The sequence below is a fragment of the Aotus nancymaae genome, unplaced genomic scaffold (assembly GCF_030222135.1).
Source record: "Aotus nancymaae isolate 86718 unplaced genomic scaffold, 86718_ANA_hifiasm-v0.15.2.pri h1tg000002l, whole genome shotgun sequence".
NCBI lineage: Eukaryota > Metazoa > Chordata > Mammalia > Primates > Aotidae > Aotus > Aotus nancymaae.
In genome coordinates this window covers 28,789,849-28,816,094 of record NW_026988413.1, presented here as the reverse complement: position 1 = coordinate 28,816,094, position 26,246 = coordinate 28,789,849, and the positions used below count along the sequence as shown (strand labels likewise).

The 26,246-nt window shown below is 43.2% G+C and overlaps 1 protein-coding gene across 1 annotated transcript in view; it reads left to right on the top strand.

Moving 5' to 3' along the window:
• The window catches only part of SND1 (staphylococcal nuclease and tudor domain containing 1), a 444,881-nt gene that overhangs the window by 318,044 nt on the left and 100,591 nt on the right, over window positions 1-26,246 (top strand). The window contains exon 16 of the mRNA XM_012473984.2: window positions 23,915-24,024. Within this exon, the coding sequence (XP_012329407.2) occupies window positions 23,915-24,024 (110 nt within the window). The remainder of the gene's footprint in view (window positions 1-23,914; window positions 24,025-26,246) is intronic.

Below are 26,246 nucleotides of genomic sequence, written 5' to 3'. Positions count from 1 at the left end.
AAAAAGTAATTTCAGAGAGTTCTAATATAAAGCTGAGGAACTCTTTGCATAAGGGAATATGATACATTCTCTCACTGCTTGGAATTGCTGTGCTTGAAGCAAGATGGGGAAAGGGAATGAATATAGTCAAATAAATTAAGCCTTGAAACCCAAATAGTGCTGTGTAAGCAAACTGACTGCAAATCAAACAGAGAAGTGTTTGCTAAAGAATACATGATCTTGGTTGAGGCTGAACAAAACCAGGTTCTTTGTACATACGTATATATTTCTCTGGACGTGTACAGAGTTGTTGCATTTCCACTCCCTTAATCTTAGACATCTTTGGCACAATGTGTTATCTGACCATGATGAAGAAAACTGAAGAGTGTATTTCCCCTAAATGGCAAAGCATAGGCTTTATCAAATGTAGATGAGCGTGTTGGCCACAGAAAGCAGGATGTATATGGTTTTTCTGCCTTTAGGAATCCCATGTTTCCTATGTTTCTTACCATTTTTTGGCTAACATTTAAGTCTGGATTAGGTCATGGTGTGGGTCATAACCATCAAGCCCACTCTATTCTCCATCACCACCCTGCAGGCAGCTCTGACACCATTTCCAGAACAAGCATTGAAAACTATCTGACTGTCTGGTTTTACAGATGAGGAAACAGCACAAAGAAATGGAGTGGCATTGTCATAGTTACAAACCATGTCAGCGGCAAAGCAGAGGCTTCATCCACTGGACTTTCAGCTCTACAACTTGCAATCAGGCATAACATGTTCTTAACTTGCCTTTTTGAACAGACAGTTCTCAGAGCCAAAGCTTCTCTAAGCATCAGTTCAAATGACTCCATAATCTCTTAGAGTCTGTAAAAAAAACTTTGGAGTAGAACATACTTTCTTCCTTCTTAGAACCTCAAGTCAAATCAACAATTACTTTATAGTTTATTCTGATGATTGCATTCTATTTGATCTATTTTTCTCTAAGTTGTTAAACAGCCTTTGGCCAAAATCATTATGTTCTGACCTGAACAAGGAGATTGGAGCAGCTCTATTCTAAGCTGTGTGAAAATGCAAAGCATAGGCAGGCAGGGTGCAGCAAGTCGTTCACTTTGGATGGAATGTGGATGGTGGCTGAGTACCCAGAAATAAGACTGGAGTGGCATATTTCTAACAGGGGGCACTAGTGGCATTGGGGTGGAACATTTCCTCCTTGTGGAAGACCTCTCATGAATTGCAGGATGTTTACCCCTTAGCTTCCCTTCTCAAACCCCATAGCACCCTTCTGCAGTCAGAAACACTGGGAACCTCGGTAAACCACCCTCAGTTTTCCACATGCTCCCAGGGGGTGTTGCACACTCATTAGATCCGTTGGTTGGTAAGAGTGCTGGAAAAGGCAGAAGGTCGAAATGCAGGCAGTGCTGAAAAATTCGTTTAGGAGCTATCACTCTCCTTCTCAGCAGGATCAGTGTTCATTGACATGGAATTCAGAGAGAAAACTCTCATGCCACCTTGATGCTTCAGGCACCAGTTAATGGCAGGGATGGGGTTGGTGGAAAAAAAATTGTTTGCTAAAATCACAATGCAGCGAATCAGCAAGGAATGTAATTTCTGCTTTCATGTAACTATCACTTGTTGCCATCCATGCTGTATCTTTCAGGGAGCATGAATAACTACGGCTTGATGTACTCCCTTCCTGATTTCCCAGAGGTTGTCTGTTCTTCATGCTTCACAAACTTCAGCCAGAAACACGTCCTAAGATCTAGGAGATGCAGGCCTTTTCTTCCTACTCAGCACCCTACCCCTGCTGGCATATCCTCACTCCTGCCATGCTCTTTAGAATCCAGAGTATTCTCTAATTGTGTTATATATATTTATCCATATTCAGTTTTTCTTGATATACCCTGCTTTTACTTCAGGATACGGTTACTGTGCATTTGTCAGGAAACTATAGTTCCTAAAAAAATATCTCCAAGAGGTATTTGTTGAAGTTAGTGAGGTCATTAGCTCTCTCATCACCAGTGTGGCCACCTTTAAGCCCTGACTTGGTCCATGATTAAATATGCTAAAACTCATCGGGAAGACTATCCTCCATAAGTATTAATTTATATAATAACACATACTTCTCAGGGTGTTTTCCTGTATGTATTTCCCCCTGGATGCTTATTACAATGCTGTGGGGTAGGAAGGGTTGCTCTTGCCACCGTTTAACAAGTGAGAACACTAAGGCTCTGCGAGGTTATTAATCAGCCAGGGTCACACAGCTTTATTAGGGATGGACCTGGCACTTACCACTCCACCATTTCCTCCCTTTCCTTTTCAGGGACTGAGGGAGGAAACCAATTGGATTTGTCCCCTTTAGATGTCAGAACAATGTTGCTTTTTTTCAGAGAATATTTTAAGCTTTTCAATTTCGATCTTCCATTGACACAAGTTCTTTATTCTTCTGCTGGCAAATTGTGACCTCCTGTCAATCAAATATCTCTGTCTCCTTTCAATGACTCTACATCTGGTTTTGAAATTTGTCTCAGTAGCACAGATCTGCAGTCCATGTTGTCTGATATATGTATATAACGTTGGGAAAAGCCATTTCCACAATAGTAGGAAGTTAAAGATTTTCGTTAAGTGGGGATGAATTATAAAATAGTCCACTTTTTACTCTTCCAGCTCCCATTGAGTTTCTTTTTATAAGGTTTGATTAGACATCAAGAGAAGGAAGAAGAATGCTGGGATAATGGTTCTCAGATCACAATTTAAATTAAAACCAAATCTGATTGATACTGTGAAATGCTGTGTTCATATAGTTTGCACACAGAGAGTCTGAATAATTACCTTTGTCGATGTCTAAGAAATTATAACAGAATTTGTTGGAGGAAAGAACACATAGGATGCAGTTGTGTTTCACAAAGCCAGTTCCTTTTCTGCCTTAGAAGCAAGAGTAGCAGGAAGACTCTGTCTTGTGCTCTCCCAAGCATAACACAACAGATCCAATACCCCCTGAACTGGGCTGTGGTTCTCAGAAGAAACCCAGAGGCCCTGTCAGGGTACATATAGTTTGTTTTTGCCCCAGCCCTCCCAAATTCATGGCTTCCTTCTGTTGTAAACATCTGGAGCAGCATCAGTAACCACCCCCACAGTTGTGCCTGAGGTGTGGTCCTCTGGGCAGCTTTTACTCAGTCTTTACCACTCAACTCCATCCAGAGTTACCTCCTCCACATCCTTCTCTACCTCCTGTGTGTTCACATGGCATCTTTTGCTGCCTCTGTTATTGCCTAGTTCACTACCAAGTAACTGTTGCTTTGCCTGGAGTTTTGACACTGGCAACACAGTAGAAGTAAATAGTTGGTGATGGGTAGGTGAGTTCTGAGTCCTGAAGAGGATTAGAGTAGAACATTCATTTCTCTGGTTAGTCATTGCGAGTGCCTTGAACCTGGGAAGGTAAGAGGGTATGCCCAGCTGCTTCCACCACATGTCCAAGCAGAACCAGCTAACCGCTTTCTGTCCCCTCTAACACTAGCACAGTAACTGCTGTGTGAGAGAAAGTAAATGATTTACAGACAGATGCCCAGTTTCTGATCCTGGCTCCGTTCTTTTATGTACAAAATGAGAAAGTTGTACAAAGGTAATAATTCAATGATATATTCCTTTTTGAGGGATGCACTTTATTATATTCATTTCACATGTGAATTTTAGAATCACAGGAATAGGCTCAAATTCTGGAGGTGCCCTTTATAATCCCTGTAGTCTAGGACAAGTTACTTAACCGATCTTTACCTTTGTTTTCTCTTCTATAAATTAGAGTTTCTCTAAGTATTAGATGGCATGATGCCTTTATTTAAAAAGTGCTTGATCCAGTGCCCTACAGAGCAGAAGGTTATCTCACATTGTAGTCATTATTATTACGTGAATTTCTTCTCCAATAGTCTGTGTAGTCTCTTGTTATACTTCAAAAAACTTTTAATTATATGTGAACCTAGTTTTGATAATACAGCTACTTCCTATGTTTTTGCAAAGTCCAACATAGCCTATCAGATTATCTGTTCACTTAGGAAAAGACATCTAAAAACAGAATTCCTTTGGATAAATCAGGTAACCTAAGTAAGATAAAGTGCATTCAACCTGAACCAACAGGATACAATGGAAAGAACAACTGCCTGTCAAAAGACAGGGTTTATAAGCAGTATTTTATTGCCAAGTCACCATGTGACCTCGTGTAGGTTATTGAACTTCTCTTATTTCTGGTAACCTCCTCTGTAAAAATAAGGAGTTTGTAGTTGATGATTTCTCTTTTTTTTTGAAACAGAGTCTCGTTCTGGCACCAGGTGCCAGGCTGGAGTGCAATGGTGTGATCTCGGCTCACTGCAACCTCTGCCTCCTGGGTTCAAGCAATTCTCCTGCCTCACCCTCCTGAGTAGCTGGGACTATGGGTGCGCACCACAGCCAGCTAATTTTTATATTTTTTTAGTAGAGATGGGGTTTCACCATGTTGGCCGGGATGGTCTCAATCTCTTGACCTCGTGATCCCAAAGTGCTGGGATTACAGGCGTGAGCCACCGCGCCCGGCCTGTACTTGATGATTTCTAAAGTTCTTTCTCCAGCTATAAAATGTTGTAATTCTGTGAATGCTGAGGTGACACATGAAGATGTCTTTACTGTCACTGTCTTTTCCTTTTTAGGCAGGAAAACCCAGGAAAGACAGGCAGTGTGATTTTCTTTCTCTAGTTTTTTTAAAAATTCTGTGTGTCATAGAATGGTAGTCAAATACACATATTTTCTAGGTCCTTTATACCTGAACCTGTATGAAAGTATATCACAGTCTCTCATTTTCTGTTGAGCACTTGCTGTTACCCCTTTTCAGTTTTATCTTGGTAACTTTAACCCCTGTCTCTTGCCTGATTGAGTCTTTTTATGTTTGTATGTATTAAATACATACATCTGCAGTGCCTTCACCTCAGCTGTTAATAAAAATCCAGGTGTGGTGCCTCATACCTATAATCCCAGCACTTTGGGAAGCCAGGGTGAGAGGCTCACTTGAGCCCAGGCGTTTGAGACCAGCCTGGGCAACAAAGTGAGAGAGAGACCCTATCTCTACAAATAAATAAATATTTAAAAAATAAAAATTCTGATAAGGCCCCATCATCTGATCATTTTCACCGGAGCAGTGAATTCAAATACTCAGATTTATTCATTCCTTCAACAATCTTTACTGAGCTTCTTCCCAGCCCCAAGCTACCCTTTGCAAACAGAATCTTTTGCTGGAGTTCAGCACAGAGCTATTTCGATGTCACTCTTCCTGTGGCTCAGTTTCTTCGCTGTTAGGGGAGGGCACCAGCCATTTTACAAATCTTAGAAAACTGTAGGCTTTCTCTATAGGCTTTCTCCCTAGGAAATGCTAGGTAGATGAGGAAAGAAAAAGGGTTGTAACCAGCAAGGGAAGGAGAGGGCTGTGAAAAAGGATTGTTATTCAAAAGGACAAATAGTTCATTTAAGGCTGGCATGTCTGCTAGAAGAGAGACGGTGGTTAAAGATCAGTTTGGAAAGTCAGATGCCCCAGTCTTAGAAGGGCCTTGTGTCTGTGCAAGGTTGTTTAGATTGTACCTCATAGATGAGCTGTTGGTGATGCTGAGTTGTAGACATTCTCAGTGAATAATGAATCTGAAGAGAACAAGGTAATCTCTTCAGAAAATACATACAAAGATTTTCATAAAATTTCATTGAGTTTACAAACACCAGCGTCCATCCCCCAAGCCCATTCTTGACCCCTAGTTTAGGAACTCCTAAGGTAAGTTATAGGAAACAGTGAAAGATAGGTGACATGTCATTAAAATAAATTTAGGTGTGACTTATATAGAATAAAGTACACAAGTCGTAAGTGTACAGCTTGCTGAATTTTGTATGTGAACATACTCTCAATCACCATACATGAAGATACGAAGTATTTCATGTGAGAGCGCCATCACGGTGCTTCCCTCAAAGATAACCAGTATTCTTTCCAAGCTCTGTCATCATAGATTAATTTTATCTAGTTGTTGGGGGTTTTGTTCGGGGGGGGTGGGGGTTGTTTTCTTTTGTTGAGACAGAGTCTTGCTCTGTCACCAGGCTGGAGTGCAGTGGCACAATCTCTGCTCACTGCAGTCTCTGCCTCCCACGCTCAAGTGATCCTCCCACCTTCCCAAGTAGCTAGGATTATAGGCTCATGTCACCTTGCTAATTTTCATATTTTTTATGGAGAAAGAGTTTCGCCATGTTGGCCAGGCTAGTCTCAAACTCCTGGGCTCAAGTCATCCCCTGTTTGGCCTCGCAAAGTGCTGGGATTACAGGTGTGAGCCACAGCACCTGGCCCTATTTTTGAACTTCAGAAACGGAGTCACAATCTTAGTTTACACTTTTTTATTTTTTTGAGACAGTCTCTCGCTCTGTCACCCAGGCTGGAGTGCAGTGGCACAATCTCGGCTTGCTGCAACCTCTGCCCTCTGGGACAGAGGCAATTATCCTACCTCAGCCTCTCTAGTAGCTGGAATTATAGGTGTGCACTACCACACTCCTGGCTAATTTTTGTATTTTTAGTAGAGACGAGGTTTCGCCATGTTGGCCAGGCTGCTGTCGAACTCCTGACCTCAAAAAGTCCACCTGTCTCAGCCTCCCAAAGTGCTGGGATTACAGGCATGAGCCACTGTGCCCAACCAGTTTACCCAGCTATTGTCTATGAGATTCATCCATGTTACTGGATGTGGCAGGAAGTCATCTTTTTTTTTTTATTGCATTATGTAATTTTCAAAGATCCCTTTGACCGCAGTATGGAGACGAGACTAGAGAGGGCCCAAATGAGGTAAGGAAGTCTGGCTGGGAGGTGGTTGCCATGTATCTGAGAAGAGGAAGGAGCAGCCCTGTTTGGGGGGCTTTTAGCCTGGTTGGTGCTTTGATAGTACAGGATGAGGAAGAGAGAGGTCACCTGTCTGATGAGGGCAATTTTGACAGCTTGGATGTTAGATGCCTGTGGGTGTTTGCACGTAGATTAAAACTTTGAGAGTCATCAGCTTATAGTGGAATTTGAACCACAGAGAGCAAATGATTGCCTAGGGACTGGATTTGGAGTGGGCAGCAGCTAAGAACAGACCATTTTGATGTTCAGAGGCTTCAGAACTGTCAGGAAAGAGGATCTGAGAGCGGAGACTTAGATTGAGAAGAGGTGGGAAGGGCATCAGGAGGAAGGGCAAACAAAGCAGCCAAGCCAAGGGCAGAGGAGTAGGTTAGAAGGGTCAGTGTCAATGATTTGGGAAGAGGAGCCTTTGAAGCTACCTGAGGGGAGGTGATCTCTAACATCTCTCCTCTTCCAGCCACCCCCATTTCGCTGACTTCATGCTTTTTGTTCGCTCTACCTACAGCATTGTACTGTGTCATATCTATGTGTGTGCCTATCTTCCACACTGACCTGTGCGGATTCTTGAAGAAGAGACACCATGTTACTTCCTCTTCTCATTCCTTTCCAAAATTTAGTGGAGCAGACCTTTTATGTAGTAAGTGGTCACTATGTCCAAATTGCCTTTGTTTCTAAGGCAGCCCTGAATTGAGTGGCCTTCCCTGGCCTGACTGCCTGAACCTCTGTGGGTGGTGTCTTGCTGAGGAAGCTTGTGCACAGCCTGGATATGTGCCCGCCTTTTCTCGGGGGACATGGAGGTTGAAAACCCAGCTCTGCAGAGTCTCAGCAGCAGACAGTACTGCCTCTTTCGGAGCGCTACTGTCTTCCAGCAAGCTAGGTGGCTTCTTCACTTACATAAGATGTGTGTGTTCTGGCAGAGAAGAGCTGCCTGAGTGAGTGTTTAGCAAAAATGATTTGTGTGGAGTTATTTTGAGACCCCAGGGAAGGGAATGGCAGCCAAAGCCTGCAGTATTTTAAACCATATCACTCATCTACAAAGATTTAATACGATACAGCCTCTCAGCTAGAATACTGGTGAAAGGGAAGTAAGAATGTTATGGTCCCATAGAATTTTAAATGGCCGTTATCTCCATGCACACAAGGTGAATTTGGAGTGGGTGTGGATCAAACTTGGTACCTGAAGACTCATTTATGCTCCTTCCCTGATCTTGTCTGCCCTGAAAATAGCAAGTAGAATACAGAGTTGCCTGCTGGGGGTTTGGCCTGGGCTCCCTCTGGAGCAGTGATTTCATTGCCCTCTCTCAATCACTACCTTGGGAGCCAGTTGGTTTCCAAGGAGATATAGAAATGAGCCCACTTTTTGTGCCCAAAATACTGACATTATTTAGGTAATTGAGCTTCTTCAAATTCCAAGCTGTCTAGGAGAATTCCCCTTCCAAAGCACTCACCTTTCCTCCTGACTCAGTCATGAACAGCTGTCTGCTAAGGGTGGGTGAATTTGAGAATGTAGGATTTTCCAGTTTAGTGACATTAAGGGAGACAGCCTCCATATGAAACACTTCTCTTGTTTTTGTTTTTCTCTTGGTTGTTAGGCTGTGAAATTTGCCTCACTGCTTCCCCGCCCTTTTGCTGACAGCTGTCCTCTTTGCCATTCAGGAGCTGGTGTCTCCCTAGGATGGCTGGCTGAGATGGAAAAGGCCATCTTCCTTTGTCCCCTAGGTCTCGAGTTGTATAGCTGAGGAGCGTATTGTGCCAGGAGATCTAATTACCTTCTGACCTGTGGGGATCCATTTGGGCCAGAGAGTGTCCAGGCACTTTGTAGATTGCAGAGGGAGTAAGAACCCAAAGAGAAAAAGCCCTATCTGTGACTGACCGCTTGATTCTGTTTGTTTTGTTTTATATTTGTATAGAACATACAATTGCTTTAATAATAAAAACTATGGAAACCAAAATAAATTGTTACACAAAAGAGGCATACACAAACCATACAGCTTTTCAGACTTCCCAAAGTTCCCTACAAGGACGTTCAGACCATCGTTTTTCCTTTAATTTAGGTGTTTTTTAGCAAGCCTCTTGTGTACACCCCAGTGTTGAGTGTAGTAGCGAAACACAGAAGGGGACACACTCAGGAGAAGCATTACTTGTGTTTACATGCATGGATGTGCATGCGTGTGTGTGTGTGTAAAAGAGATTGATTCCCCTCTGCTTGCACCCCAGAGCAGCCAGCAATCAAAGTAAAGGGCTTCAGCTAAGTTTCTTCTGCTTGCGATACTAGACAAGAATGGCCTAACAGCAGGGCTACGATATGGTGGAGAGGGAACAAGGAACCAAAGTGAGTGAGAAGGGACAAACAAGCCAGCATCTACCAAAGTCTGCAGGATGGACAGAGGCAACAGAGCAGGCAGGCAGCCTGGGGCTTTGGAAGAAAGGTGAAGGCCGGCAGATCACTGCAGAAGGAGCTGCTCCTCCCCTTTGCCCTGGCGTGAGACTTTCTTCTTCTGTGTTCTGTGCCAAGCACACTACCTGTTCCTCTCTCTGCTCCACTCCACTCAGACACCCCCACAGAGGTGCTTGTGCCTGTCAGTAGGCAAGTCCGGCCCCATTAAGCATTCTTCCTACATTCTTCCCAAATACCAGTTTCTGATTTGGGTCATTGTGACAGTTGCTGTGTCCCACCATGGGCTTATGCATGAGAGTTCAGCCCTCAGAGACTGCCGCTGTGGTTTCCTTCCCCTGCTCCTGCCTCTCCCCTCCTCCACCGTCTTCTCTTTTCCTGTCTTCTTCCCCACCCTCTTTCCTTGTGTGAGTGACCACAGACAAGTGCACATGCACACACACACACACACACACACACACAAACACACACAAACACAAACACACACCCTTGGCTGTCACAGGCACCAGGAACCCTTGTCGGAAATGTGCTTGGTGCGGAGCTGCGTTCAGGAAGTTTCCTCCTCCTCTGGGTAATCACTCCTTGCCACTCCCTCCCCTGCCCCGCCCTTGTTAGAAATCCTGATTTCTGGCAAGCTCCCATCCTGGTGCTGTCCTTTTATGCGGAGCGCACTGGAGCAGCTTTCCCTGGAAGACGGCACAGCCTGATGGCACAGGTTAATACCTCCCGTGTGGCTGCAGAAATGAAAACCAGATGCGGGTCTGTCGGGTACCTGACTTTCTCCCACACTGCCTTCCCTCTTTTCAACTGAAGGTTTGTGTCCAGTGTCACAGTTGAAATCCTGGTGCTTTGGTACACTGTTGCCACACCATGACAGGGGCTAAAAAGCCTCGGTTGAGTGCACTGCCATGCCTTCCCTGTCCACTGGCCATGGCGGTGACTGAAATAGTCACTCCTGCAATGTTGCATCAGTGAAAAGTAAAGGATGCAGAAGTCCTTTTCTTTCCCTCAGGTCTCCCAAACAGGGAAAATCATCACTTCAGTAGAACAGTCTTTCCCTGAATTCTGCAAAGTGAATTCTGGGCAGTGGTTTGGATTTGCTGTTCCTTTTGATCCCTGAGAGCCCAGTGAATGAGAAAAGGAAATGAATAGACTGCTTGTCACCACCACCAGGGTCTCCACAGTGCCTGGGGCTGCTGCTGAGAGACAGAGAATGAAAGCTGGAATGGAGGCCCTGGAGGCCGGAAACCTTCCCGACCGGGCTCCACCTCCCCAGGCATGATGTCTTGAGGGCTTCCCATTTTCTTAAGTCTGGGGATTCCGCCCACACTAATGGAGCTGTCTCTTGCTGCAGCATGCTGCCTGCAGGAAAAGTCCAACTCTGCCTGGTCACACAGAGAGAAGACTGATACGCAGTCTCTCCATGCCCCACCCCCATTTAGCCAACAAAGTAGCACATTTCACTGCGAAAGCTTCCAGAGTCGGCTCTCAGCAGTGCAGAAAAAGGGATGCTCCCTGTTGCACACTCCACCACCCCCATTGGACCTTTTTAATTAAATCAACTGGAAAGATATTTTCAGTTTGAAGATTCTCTTCATCTTATGTAGGTTTAAAGAAGAAAAAGAGGAGAATGGTAGGAAATCAAAACTCATGTCTCATGAGGACCTTAGGGATGTTCAGCCCAGAGAAAATAAGACATGAGAAGAAGAAGAAATAGATGTCACAAGTCTCTTCAAATATTTGAAAGGGTGTCGAATGGGTAACACATGTTTTATATGGTCTGAAGCAATTGGACCCAATCTTAGAAGGCCTAGAATGTCAGATTGTGGAGTTCTGATTTTATTTGGAAGCAAATAAAAAAATAAGAAGCAGAACATGGTATTTTAGGAAGATTAGTCTGGTAGTTGTGTATATTAAAGAATAAGTACAGGGAAAAATCGAGGGCAGGCAGGTAGATCTGAAGATTTTTGGTCACAAGTGGCAAGAGCCCGACAAGCAGAGGTATGTTGAAGATTGAGAGGAATAACTATAGAAGGGAAAACAATGGCATCGAGAGGATGTAGCAATCATTGCGTTATGTGGATAGAGTAGGGAAGAACATAAGGGAGGTTTTCAGCCCAAGGAGGATGGTAGTACTGGAACTGAAAGGGGAACTCTGGAAGAGGAGGAGGTGGCGGAGGTTTAGGAGGAAGATGATGAGTGGTTTTAAAACACGTTGAGTTTGAGGTCTTGGCAGGACATCCAAGGGGAGACGTTAACAGTTGTCAGATGTTTGGCATTTGGGTAGAGAGCCAGGATTACATGTCTGAGTTCTGCATGATCACAGTGATAGAGAAGGTGAGAATGGATAGGCCTGCCAAAGGATAGTGCAGAGAGAAAAAAAAAAGGGCCCCAGTGCATGGCTGAGGGCAATAGGAAGAAAACAAGCAGCCAGAGAGATAGGACAACTGGTAGAGAGAAGCAGCAAGGAGGAAAGGGTCTCACTAAGGGGTTGGTGCTCAGTGGTAAATACCATAGAACAATCTAGTAGGACTGTTACCTATCATTGAGTTGAAAGATAAAGTCTAAGGACAAAATCTTAGGAGCAAAGGACTTCTGCACACGAAGCGTAATGGTGAACAGATTTGTCAGGAAGTAGAGAGAAGCAGTTACGATGAAGAACAGAGTGGCAACTCTGGCATTTTCAAGGTTTGAGTTTATGGGGAGTATGTTTTGAATGGGGAAATATGCATCTGTGGGAGGAGAGTGGGAATGAAATAGAATGATCAGAAGTACAGGAAAGTGGACATTCATAGAACAGAGCTGGGGAGAGAAAGGTTAAGGGGCACATACTTGCAGTTAATGTCAGCTGCCTCTGGCCATTTCCCCTGAGCCATGTTTTCATTCCGTTTACCTTCTAGGTCACATGACCAGAAGGTTTTTTCAAATTTTATGTTTACTTACTATAATTTAACATATTTTATGCTGTCACCCGTACTGATAACTAAACATCAGGTTTAGTTATCCTGTACTATCAGGTTCAAGCCATTCTCTTGCATCAGCCTCCTGAGTAGCTGGGATTACAGGCGTGCGCCACCACACCCAGCTAATTTTTGGATTTTTAGTAGAGATGGGGTTTCACCGTGTTGGCCAGGCTGGTCTCGAACTCCTGATCTTGGGTGATCTGCCCACCTTGGCCTCCCAAAGTGTTGGGATTACAGACGTAAGCCGCCGCACCCAGCTGTCTATATTTTTTTTTAAACCACCTTGCAACATGCTTCAGAGCATCTTGGCAAACTTTTTCTGGAAAGGGCCAAACATCTTAGTCTTTGTGGGCATTACGGTCTCTGTTACAAATATTCATGGTACAACTCTAACCCTGTACCGTGAAAGCAGTTATAGACATCAAATGCATGTGGCCGTGTTCTAGTAAAACTTCATTTATTGACACTGAAATTTGAATTTCATAGTCTTCAAATGTCACAAATATTCTTCTTTTGATTTTGTTTTAACCATGCAAAAATGTTAAACTCATTCTTAGCTCATGAGCTGTACAAAGTCAGTGGGCAGAGCTTAGTCTTCAGGAAGTTGTCTGCTGTTCGCTGCTTTAGAGTATGATAACTAAAAAATAAATTGATAAAGGCAAATGCCATTCTTGACACACAGACAGCCTAGGATTCAAGCTACTTGGGAGAGGATGTATGTAGATTGGCCAGTGCTCTTGACAGACCTTGACTTTTCAGAATTCCTTTCCCTTTTTGCTTGCTTTTATTATTCCTTTTTCTTTAACGTAAAGTTAGTGAGGTGAAGGACTCCTGCTAAGAGTTTCTCAGCCCAGAGATTTTTTTATTCATTCTCTTTAGGTCTTAAGTCTTAATATTCCCGACACTAGCTGGTTTTTCCTCCCCATCCTACTGAAGGCTGAGTATACTAATCTCTAAACATTTGGAATTCACTTGCCTCAGGAGGAGGAGCTCAGAGCAATTTTCTTTGAGTGAAAGCTCAAAAAAGGCAGTAGTTTGGAAGTACACTCCACACATCTCAGAACCATTTTGTTCAAATAAAACAGCTTGGTCTAGAAAAAGTCACTCTAAATTTATGCAAGTAAGTAGCTTTTACATTTGGCTGCCAGGTGTGTGCCAGAATACCTTATGGAAGCTTAGACTGGCAAGCTCTGTAGGGGTACTTCCTGTGGCTTTCTCCTCACCTTGTAACAAATCTCTAGTAGCCTGGACAGTAGATTCAAATTTTTCTCTTTATTTATTAACATGGAATAAAAAAGACCAAGAATGGGAACCTTTGGTGCCAAAAATCAAAAGGAGGGGAGGGATATGTTTTATTTGATTCAAAGATAAACTCCTGTTGCTTTAAAATAAGAAGAAACAAAAGTTGGAGTTCTCATAGAAACCAACTCCCCCTCCTTGTTCAGACGTAGCGTTTTTACTTGATAGGTGCTGTCTGCACAGTGCCACTGTGTTACATAAAAGCTTGAGCCACGTAGGAGCTTTCTTGCCCTTCAGAAGACCGTGGCGCTAGCTTTTGACCTCAGATACTTTGTTTTCTGTGAGTTTGTTAATGAAGGTATGAGGGTGTTGTTTTGGTACGGATAATATAGAGAAACCCAAGGGAAAAATATTTGAAAGGCACAAATCTCTCCCATGCCCAGTTGTTTTATTCTGCTAGTAGCTGACTGTGACATTATTGTAGCTGCTGCTTATAGCAATCTCCAGAAATGAACATGGGCATTGGGAAGCAGACAGCCTGCCATCTCCAGTCCCCTTCCCAAACACACCCCCAGAGACAGCCTGGCAGGTTGGTTTATGACCTGCTCTTTGGATGCCACAGGAAGGGAAAGGCCTCGTTAATCAGTGAGAGGTTTTTTTTTTCTCCCCTTAAAAATCATTGTTTTCAGATCTTGCTCTGCAGTGGGGAGAATTATAAAAGGTTATTCCCATGCTGGCCTGATTGTTATCTTCTGTACCAGCTCCATCTAAAAATGCTTTTTCCCCATTTGGGAGAGATTCTCTGGTGTCTACAGCTAACAATAAATCAAATTTGGTGAAGCTGGTTTTGTATATTGCCTGGCTAGACTGAGAGCAAGAAATTCAGTATAAGGCATCTAAGTCATCCCTTCCTTGCCTCTTCCACTGACTGTGGTCTCAGTGATCGAGCATTTAACACACACTCACCTTTAAGTCTTGAGAATAAGGAGTACTAGAATTCCTCATCAACCCTCCAAATGTTAGCTCACATGCATCCAGAACTTCTGGAAAAGTAGATTGTTATAACAGGTTTAGTGTATCTGTTTCTGCTAGATTTTCTCCTCTCTGGCATTCATGTAGCAAACTGAATTATTGAGCATCTTCTGTTTGGCAGATACAAGGGATGTAGCGAGAACTGGCATATCCCTTACCTCAAGCGACTGCAGAATAGGGACCTACCATTAACAGGCGAACAACCATTGTGACTTGTATCAGAGAAACTTAAGGCATATTTAACAGCCAAGCCCTGCACTTCCTGTCTGTAGATGCTTCTTTTTTCCCCTTCCTTTCTTCAAAGAGAGCTGCAGTTTCCATTGCATTGTGAAGACTTGGTTTTCTTGTTCCTATTCCAAATTAACTTCAGTGCCTGGTCTTTCAACAAATGCATCAAACATTACAAAATCCGAACAACCTAATAAAGGTCTTTTCTAAAAAATTGGAGCTGTGACTAAAAACAGCTTCAGTCTCAGCTTCTGCCCAGTTCTCACTCCCCTGACTACAATTACCTGAGGTATTTGATCCCTTTAATTAGGATCCCTTCATTCTTCTTTTATCCCTCTATTCTGATCATTGAAAGAGCTTTAGCAGTGACATGTTCCAAAATTGGCCCACAAGATGGGACCTCCCCTGAGGTAACAAAGTAGGGGTTTAGAGAACAAGGGAGAGAATAAAGAATTTGAGACAATGCAAAAATCCTTGTTTTACTTCTAAACATTTTAGTACAAACTGCAGCCTCATATCATGTAGAATGAACATTTGGGAACCAACTGGTCTACCATTTGCCTTTTTCTTTGGGCCATTTTGGGAACATGGAAATATATGCCCTAAGTGATATGACGTGCAGTTTTCAATGGTGAACTCATTCATTGATCGCATTTGTAACCTGAGACCTCCAAATTCTTTCTTCAAAGCTTATGAGCAAGAAGTACATGTTTTTGGTATATGAGCTGTTACTGGTCTGAAAAACAATGGCACGAACTGATTTGGCTTTGTATGTTGTTTTTTTTTTAATATATATATTTTATTGCATTTTAGGTTCTGGGGTACATGTAAAGAACATGCAGAATTGTTGCATAGGTGGCTTTGTATGTTATTTAAGTGATAACTACATTCCTTAAAATTAGGCAGATGGTTGGTGTCTGCCTCTACCTTTCATGTTGATGGTTAAGAGTTCTTTATTTTGTTCTTGATGCTTAAGGAAGGAATAACTATCTATATATTGTTAGTACTGAAGAATTTTTGAACTTGGCCTGGACAGACTTAAAAGTGTTGCTTTTCTTGAGGTGAATACAGAGTTAAAATATCTTACCGTCTATGTGTAGTGGGGCTTTTTACAATTCTGTTTTGTTTTTTGGTGGGGAGAAGGATGATATGGGAAAGTACAGAAATTGAACTAATTGAATCTAGGGGTAAAACACTGCTGGGAGCCCATGGATTATAAATCAAGTAGCTGCAGCAGCAGCTCAAGCAAAGGTATGGGAGTGCAGTCACTGGGACAGGAAGCCTGTTTTGGTTTTCTTTCTGTGTCTTGTCTTGTCCTTGACAGTGACTCCAAGGGACCAAGTGCAGTCTATAGAAAGGAGAGGTGTCCATAGTTTTCCTATCTGAAAAACTTTACAGCATTCCTGCCTGGGGTCTTAAGGATTAGGAAGGAAGATGAAAACTAGATGAGATACTCTTGCCTCCTGTTCCTCTCCCCACTGTCCGCCCCCACATCTGCACTGAGCCCCACTTCATCCACTAGCTAGGTACGTGGCTAGGAGATAAAGCCTGTTTTGTTGTGAAAGTTCCATCAAAACTGTCATTTTGTCTCCCCCATGGTTTGATCAACAAATTGTGTTGAAATTTCAGGGAGCATTATTTAAAGCAGAGGTATTGAATATTCAGTAATATTGAATATTATTAATTTGCCTAAATGTAGAAAATAAAATCACAATTTGTGGTCCTGGGCTCCTTACTGTAAGCAGAGGAGTGGACTTAGTGACCATCTTTCAGCTTTAAGACTAAGTAACATTTTCCCATCCACTGGGAAACTTATTTATATCCCAGTAGTCGTCTTCACACTAAGTTTTTCCGATATGGCCTCCAGATTTTCTTTCCCCTAATAATTACACCCACCCCCTGTTTTCAGGCTAGGCATTCTCCCTCCTTTCTTGTGTTTACACCTTTCAAATATTTGCAGATTGTTATCGTGTCACCCACTTAGTCACCGCTTATCTGAGCTGTACAAATTTAGCACCTTTTATCTTGCCTTTAAAGGCAGGCCTCCACGCCCCTGAGTCATTTTCCCCTGCTCTCTTTAAGTGTGCTCCAGTTTTCTGCATTTCCATGTGGCCACATAACTTCCTAGAACTGAACACAGGTCATGAGTGAGAATTGTTTTCCTCCTTCGGTGTGTCAGAAGCTAAACATTTCTGCTGTGCTCGAGCCTCAGGTCTCTCTGACATAAGCTGCTCAGTGTTGATCACTTCAACTCTGTCATTAAACCACTTCTCCAAATGTGCCAATTTAAAGACCAGTGGGGTAAAAGGGTGTAGCTATGCTATAACTTTTTTAATCCTTGAAGTGTTATGTAACCATGGGAAAGTAGGATGTATGTACTTATGGATTCTGTTGGCCCCTCTCCTGGCATTTGCATAAAACACCTCTGTTCTCGAGGTGCCTCAGACTAGACCTTATGTCAGGTCTGCACCCCGACAGTTTATCAGCCATCTCCTTCTCTGTGTATTAACTTTTTTCAGAACTATTTTTCACTAATATTCATTGAACATTTATTGAGGGTTTCCAGTGCCACTGTGTGCTGCATAGTATGTTGGATGCTGGAACGAATAAAATCTGAATATGACACAGTGCCTGCCCTAAGATGAAATTTCTGTTTTAGTTTTAGTTTTATTTTGGTTGAAAGTACCAGATCCTCACAGATTGGCTTACAGTGTCAGTGAGGAGAGAGAGCAGAGGAATATCCATGAAAATCTAATATAATTGTAGGTAGGGTCAGGTGTCACAGATCCTGGAAACTGGGGTGATTCTGAGTCTGAGATTGCTCCAGGGACTTCACTGTAGATCTCCAATGTTAATGCCAGTTCATCCCCTCTGCTCATTGCCTTTTTCCTCTGGCTGCTGCTGGGCTTATGTTTTAAACGCTGCTCAGTTCAAATTCCAGAAAGAGACTCTTATTAGCTCACCTGCCATCTACCATATCTGTTTGAACAGAGCTGTTTTTCCTATTACTGGCCTAACTGCACATTGCTACCCTTGAAGTTGGTGCAGCACCACTCCCTCCCCTCCCTGCCATTCCCCATCTCCTGCTCTGACTTCCCATTCCCAGCTTGTGGTGTGTGGAGAGAACAGAGGTCAGGGTCATGTGCTACAAAGCATAGCTGCCCAAGGCTGTCTCCTTAGTGAGGAGGGATGTGTCCTGTTAAGCCCTGTGATTGACTTGTCCACTACATTCTGCCAACAGCTTCCTAGCCATACATGCATCTGCCTAACATAATCCAATTATCTATCATGTACTTTTTTTTTTTTTCAAATGAGATAGAGTCTCGCTCTGTCACCCAGTCTGGAGTACAGTGGTGCAATCTCGCACAGCAACCTCCACCTCTGTCATTCAAGCGATTCTACTGCCTCAGCCTCCCCAGTTGCTGGGACTACAGGCACACGCCACCACACCCAGCCAATTTTTGTATATTTAGTAGAGGCAGGATTTCACCATGTTGGCCAGGCTGGTCTGTCCTCAAGTGATCTGCCCGCCTCGGCCTCCCAGAGTGCTGGGATTACAGGCATGAGCCACCATGCCCAGCCACGTACTATTTCTCAACATTCTGCAACATACAGGCCAAACGGCAAATCCAGTCACCAGTAACATATCTCATACAATAGTAGAGGAAAATAATCTTTCCTAGCTGGTAATTAACTTCATGAGCACAAAGTGTTTTCATCATTGAATCCTCATCTTCCACAACAATCCTCATCTTCCTGATCCAGGGTAGACATTGGCAAGTATTAGTTAAACTGGGGTGGGGGTCTGCTAGGTGAGCTGGTGGATTTTTCAGTATCCTCTGTGGACACAAGGCATGTCCTGCATGCCTTCTGTGCCCTTCCCACTGTGCTGTCTGATGCAGTAGTGAGAACACAGTGGGCGTACCGTAGACACCACTGACTAATCCTTCAAACTGTTTATTGTTTCCACTTGAGTTTTGTCTCCTTCAGCTAATGCCTGGTCTCTTACGCCAGAATAAATGCCATTGGGAAGCTGTCACATACTTCCAGCCAAGGCCAATTTGTCACACTTCCCTTAGCTCCCACTGCCCAATAAAGAAAAAGTGAACACATTTTGAGTCCTGAGGCTTAGTTATCATAAAACTTGACAAAGAGTATAAATACTCAGAGCGATACATAGTTTCACGTAGCCATCAGTAGAATATCTTACAGAGCCTATTATCTTGTCATTAACAAGAATTTGTACTTCTTGTTCCAAAGCTGTCTGACCAGAGTGTTTGTGTTAATTGACCTAGTTAGTCAATGTCTCTAAATGTATAATTTTTTAATAGAATGATTGCTCCATAGCCCAGCATTTTAAGTTTCATATTTTGTACTCCATGAGTCAAAGCTTGGGTGAGGAATCTCAAAAGGTCATAACCAAAATGGGAAGATTTTGTGTCCAGAGAAGGCCTTGCATATCTGTTATTTTATAAACAGAGACCATGAGGCCTGGATAAGTTTAATATTCTGTCAATGACAGAGCAGAAACCAGAATCATGATGTGCTGATGGCGAACAATGAATTTTCTCTTCCTAAACTACAAAGTCAAGCAAAAACCTCTTTTTACTTTATTTCATTTTGTTTCAAATAGCCGTGGTCAACCATTCATATCCCAGAAAGTTTAGAAAAGGTGTGAAAAATAATGAGTTTTTACTTATAGGCAGATGGACATGTAGAGTTTGAAAGAGGTCAGGAGCAGGAGCCACATGGAGCAGGAGGTGGATCAGGCAGTTTGTCTTACCTGCCTCTCCTGTGCCTGCCCTTGTGGAAATCAGCTGAGTTCCCCCATGGGGGATCTGTCTTTGTTCTGGCACATCTCATAATAGGGAAGGAAAATGCTCAAGAATTCTTGGGTTTTTTTTTTTTTTTTTTTTTTAGGTATAGTGTTTTGTTTTATTAAAACAAAATAATGTGTTTCTTTAAGTGCTTGTTTCAGAGGTGAGCTTGGTTACTTCACTTGCACCTGTGGCATTTGAGGCACAGCTGAGTTAATATATCCTTATCAGCAGGCAGCACTGCACTGGTATGTTATCAGAAAAGACAGCTATTAGTGGTAACATGCAGGATCTAGCCAGGCACTTCCTCAACTGGCTGGGGAGAACTTCTGCAGCTCCGGTGATACCTCACTTCGTATTTACAGTCCAAGGCCCTCCGTGGCTTGGGAGTGCTCCATTGCTGCCTATCAGCCTGCCCAGCTGAGCATCAGCAGCCTTGGGTTTGCTGAGAATCCAACTTTCTTTCCCTTTATCTGTTTTCTTTAACTTTTTTTTTTTTTCTAAACGTCCATTTTATTGCATCACCAGCCCAGCAGTGCAGGCGTTGCTTGAGGAAAGGTGCAGCATGGATTGGGCTGATTTGCTCCCTGAGCTCTTAGGAGAGGAGGGCAGAGCAGGACTCTGCTCACTGGTAGCATGTGCCTTCACCTGGCTTTCAGCAGCAACTGACTGTTTGGCTTTAGAATGTTAACATTTGTGTGGTCTCCTCTCTGTCAGTGGACAGCATATTTTTTGCCCTGTTCCTTGGTCTCTTAGTACACAAAAGCAGGTCTAGAAACTGGATAAACCCTCAGTTGGAACTGTTTTTTAACTCTACAAGAAAGCCACCAGGGCCTGTCCTGTCCTTCCAGCCTTCTGTCTTTACACCTCAGTCTATACCAGTGTTTTTCAAACTGAGTGTTTGCCCGACTAGAGGTCTTAAATCAATTCAGTTTCATAAACATCTTGTTTTTTTTCGTTAATGAAATGGTGAACAGAAGAAAGACTGTCAGTATAACATACATAGTCAAGATTAACCATTGTTTTGTTGGAAACTTAATAATTGCTAAGCTGGCCTCCAATAACAACCACCCCCAAATAAATAAATAAATACATAAATATTGCTCTGCAGAGGTAATATCAAGATGGCAGAGAAGAAAACATCAGGAAATGGTCTTCCTAGCTAAATAACTACACTGGCAGAATCTGCCTGATGTGACTATTTTGAAACTCTGGAGTCTATTGAAGGCTTCTGATTTCCAGCCGTTATATACAGGTGTCTAAACCCATATGTAAATGTGTATGTGGGTCATAGTCAAAATAAGTCTGAAAAACGTGGCCGGGCACGGTGGCTCAAGCCTGTAATCCCAGCACTTTGGGAGGCCGAGGCGGGTGGATCACGAGGTCAAGAGATCGAGACCATCCTGGTCAACATGGTGAAACCCCGTCTCTACTAATACAAAAAATTAGCTGGGCATGGTGGCACGTGCCTGTAATCCCAGCTACTCAGGAGGCTGAGGCAGGAGAATTGCCTGAACCCAGGAGGCGGAGGTTGCGGTGAGCCGAGATCGCGCCATTGCACTCCAGCCTGGGTAACGAGCGAAACTCCGTCTCAAAAAAAAAAAAAACGCTCATCTGCAGTATCTTCTATCTGTAGATGTAACTTGGCTCAGCAAATTTTTAACACTCAGACATTTAGATATCATAAAGCCGGTCCTGCTCTCCCGGCCTTGACTTTGCACCTTAGTCTGGGAATAGATTCTGCCTCTGCCTGACGGGAATGGATGTGAATGCATGTTTACTTATTTCCACTTGAAAAAGGACACAGAAGCAGCCTACTTCAGTTTCCTACTCTTGTTGCGCTGGGGCTCAACTGCTGGGAAGTGGACTAGCAACATAAAAACAAAGGCCCTTCTTTGCCGTTGTGTCTGCAAAGAATGGTTGGAATTTGGTTTCCAGAGGCCCAAAGGACTATCTCATGAAAAATGTTTCGAATATATTTCTGCTTGATGTGTTTAACTTCCTGGGCCCACTAAGCCATCATGTTTTCTCAATTTAATCACTTGGTGGTCTCCAGGATTCAGAACGTGCTACAGCAGTCTCTGTAGCTTGACCAACCTCACGAGATTTCAGAATACCAAGAGAGTGACAGGAGTAGAGTGGTACTCAATAAGTGAAGCTCAGAAATCTTTTGTGCCCTCATAGTAAAAATTCAACCCTTTAGTTCCTGCTGCCCAGCGCGGTACCCCAGCTACATCCCAGTTCTAGTCCCCGGTTCATAGCAGCCCCACCCAGCAGCACCCCAGTCCTGTCCCACCCAAATGGCTGCTAAGAGTCAGAAACAAACTGAACACTTGTTTTAGAATTATGCCTGTTTCTGCAACAATGCTTTTTCTGTGGTTATGTGGCAAGATTGTTCAATGGAATTGTTTATTTTTCTCTCTGACGATTTTGTTCCTGCTTAGTTTGCAGATATAAAAAGAAAAGTGTTTTTGGCTACTGATGCTGTAAAAACCACAGGCCATCTTTCATTCCATTTTTCTCTAGCCTCATCTCTCCCTGCAGGGTTAATCTTGGGCTCCCCAGCTCATGAGTTTATTGCTGTCTCTTACAAAAATAAGTTCCACTTCTCCCTCGCAGGCTGGCACCGAAGTGCCAGGAAGGAGGCAGCCCTGGTGATCTTAGCCATGTGACACTTGGGTGGGGCCTTCATCTGTCTCATGTTTGCAAGGGTGGGAGAGTGAGCCCTGCTGCCACCTCAAGCTGCTCTTCTGCTACAGTCTTTCTCCTGGCCTAGCATTTCATTTGATATGGTGTATTCCGTTTGTAAGGCCTTAGGGCTCAGAGAGAAAGCTCTGTTCTTCATCTTCTGAAAGCCCAAGATACAGCCTATTCCCTTTCTTCTGAGCTTTGTCATCTTGAATCAGTGCCCTGACCAGAAACATGAGCAGCACAGCACCTAGCTTTATTTGCGCATAGAGGTGTACCTTCTGTCCTAGCAGCAGTGGGACCTTGTCTCCCCCAACCAGGTGTTTGCCATCATTGAGACACCCTGCTTCTGCTGTCCCTATGCCACATCTCTTGTACATTCCCTTGAGGCTGTTTGTAAATTAAAGCTAGCACCTTTTAGTTCTGCCTTACTGCAGGAGGAGACACACAGATACTCCATGCATACTCCCCCAGATGTTCATCATTTTCGTTTCCTATGTCCGTAGCTCAGTTCCACTTTCTGTGGAATTATGTGTGTAATTATGTAGCCTCATAATTACAGCTACAGTGCAAATTTCTTTGAAAATATTTGTAAGTCTCGATATCAAAATGTAGCATATTTCATGGTCTGTCACAGATGACCACTGTTAGTGGTAAATATACTCGCAAAATTAACAGGTTGACTCAAAGAAAAGGCAGTCTCATTTGGTTAGTGAGCACTTTACACAGAATACTGTGGTTGGATACAAAAACAGTATGAAGGATAGGAGTCTGTCTTCAGCGGCAGGTTGGTTGTGGGGGTCAAAGAGGATTTTGAGGTTCTGAGCACGGGAATTGCTAAGAGTGATAATGATGATAGAGAATAATAACAAGATATAGTGAACCTGTGCATGTGGCAGGCATCATTCTGAATAACCTCTCCTAGTTCACACAGCAGCCTTAAGTAGTGGATATATTAAAATATCTGTTTGACAAGTAGGGAAACTGAGACTTTGTGAGTAATTTGACCAAGGTAACACAGCTGATAAGTGATGGAGTTGGGATGTGAAGCTGGGTCTTTTCGGCTCCGGGCACCTAATACTTCATCAGTATTCTGAGGTGTTTGCTTTTTTTTTTTCTCTCATCCTGAATGAAAAGCTGACGATACTATTGTCCAAAATACAGCCAGAGTTCAGAGGGGAGGCTTATTTGAAGAGGAAAATGACACTGAATTAAACCTTTTGAATTTGTTGTAAAAGTCAGATAGTAAGGAGAGAAAATGTCCGGGAATCAGTGGGAGTGGCGCTTAGGAGGCAGAATGGCTGGAATATCAGCAGGTGAGGGAGCCATTTCTATAAGTGATGGCTCAAGCTGCGAGACTGGGACCGTAAGTTAGAGGAGTGCAGGATGAGGAGTTCCTGCTCATCTTATTTGGAAGGCTCCTTTCCCCATGTGCTCTTCATAATTCCCAGATGCTGTGGCTGAGAGCCCCTATCCATTGGTGCTGCTGTGATAGTGTTAGTTTCTTCTACCTGGAGAAAACTAAAGCCCTCCTCCACTTCTCCCATTGACTCTGTCTTCGTCTCAGATAGAAGGGATGGAAGTTAGATGTAATGCCTGCTGGTTCGTTGGAGGTGTCAGGGGACTGTCCTCATTGGACAGCAGGCCTAGTGGGTACCTTTTCATCACAGATTCTCCTTTTCTCCTGACACAGGTATTGAATGCCCCAGAGGAGCCCGAAACCTCCCAGGCTTGGTGCAGGAAGGAGAGCCCTTCAGCGAGGAAGCTACACTTTTCACCAAGGAACTGGTGCTGCAGCGAGAGGTAGGACATCTTCCTATTGCTTCTATGAGGAGGGGTGAGAAAATAAGGCTTCCTTGGTCTGCCATGTCAGAGATCAGCCTGTTGCTTTTTCTACTGCTCAGACTTGCACATCCATAATCCATTCTTGTATCTGCCCACATCTTATTTCCCTGAGCCCTACATCATTGGCCAGCCACCCCCAAATTGCTCCTCTCCACTGGTGGCCTGGGATGTGTGGTGAACACCAGGCCAGCCAGGCTCCTGATGCAGAGAGCTTACAGCTTTGCATTCCTCCTCCTTGGTGAATTAGCCTGAGCTGCCTGACTCCAGCTGGATTTAGAAGCTTGACTAACCCTGTCAGGGGCCAGTTTTCTTTGAACATTTATTTGTATCTTTGAGTAATTGCATTTTCTGTAGCGGGTTTTCTGACTTAATTTAATTGTATTTCTGTTTCTGCCTGTCGGGCTGGCTCTTGCAGGCAGGAGTTAGGATCTCAGCTGCTGTGGTGCCATTCTACCTGCTAATTTTGCTCAAGCCTTCGTCAACAGATCCATCTTCTTTCCAGGAGTATGCCAGCCATTTGTCCTGCTAGGTGGGCACAAGAAAGGAACAGCAGGAGCTTTGCTTGACTCAGCCTTAGGATTTTTGGATCTGCCTTTGTTCCCATTTCTTTTACAATCATATCTATAGGGTCCTCCAGCTTTCATAATACTCACAGAGGTACAAGATTATAGGGTCCCAGAGGCTGTCTCTCTAATGAGTCTTCGTAGATCTTTGAGAGCAGATGCATGTACTTCTTTGGGATGCTCAGTGATAAAAATACCTGTTGATAAGCTTCAGCCTCTCAAGCTGATCCGAATTGCTAAGAAATATATCAGGTGTGAGAGAACAGGAGAACACTTGCCAGTCTGAGATGCTTATGTCAGACTGTCCTGTCCTTGAGAGAAGTATTACTACTGTTGATTGCCACCTCTTTTGTATTTCTTTAGTACTTGCCTTCTCATTTTGTAAAAGAAAGTAGAGTGGCCAAACAAATCCTGAATTCTCAGTTCCATTTCCCAAACATCAGCTACAACAATCTGGGTATCACATCTGTTTTGTTGGCTATCCACACAATGGTTGGAGGATTGGGGGGCTTAATTGTATCATCAGATTCACATTGCCCTCTATTTTATTTTTTACAAAGATATTTTTGTTAAGATGCTTATGAAGATGTTTGCGAAGTAAAAATCCTTATATTGACGTGGAAGGTGCTTCCCCGTCTCCCATTCTGTAGTTACACAATGCCGCCTGAATTGTTATCAATGAAAGATAACCCGTGCAAGAGAAGTATTTAGAGAATCCAAACACTCCAGTTGTCTGTAAGTGCCTGTTGCAATTTTTGAAGTGGCCCAGGGATTAAGTGGATGCGGCAGATGTTGTAGAATTTCCTTCTAATTTTGCCGGCCTTTGGATAATGAACTGCAAAGTAACTATGTTGATAAAAGCAGGTGAGTCTGTCCAAATTCATAACTTAAAGACATTGCCAAGGATGCAGCAACAGATTTTTGTTTGTTTGTTGTGCTTTGGATGGAGGAAGGAAATCCCTTCATTGGATTGCCCAAGACATTTGTTGGTGGCATGCTCATCATTTACTAAGTCAAATTTCTCACCATTGTTGTCTTCTGATTGTTTCACATCTCCTAAAGTTTCTTTCCCTTTCTTTTTCAACTGTTGTATTCCCAGCCACCTTTCTTCTTGATCATATTTCTGGCCCATCATGAGATCCAAAAGTACCAGAGGGTCAAAGAGAATACTGACCACTAAAAGAAGTGCGTGGCCCAAAGCTCTTTTACTCTCCCATAGTTATTGTGAGCTTATGTTTGTCTTATATTTGCTAATACTTGACTGTTGAAAAAGACAAAAATTTTTCCCAGTTTCTTTGAGGAAACTCTTTGGTGCTTTTGGCGTGTAATTGAGTTTGCAGATCCTTTCTCTAATCCAGAGTTGATCTTTCTTGATTATAATGGCCCAATCTTTCATATCCCTAGGTTGAAGGTCTCAGTAAGAACCTTTCTGCATTTTCTTAGATGCTTATATGATCACTTGGGCTGGCTGTTTTGAAAGTTCTTTTTACTGAGAAAATGTGAGTATGGACTAAACTGAATAATTTAAAATTTTGACTAAAAGTTCCAGTCATTGCCTACTGTCCTGAACATTTCCCTTTTATTATGTATGAAACTGTTTTCTGAACAGTGTAGGAA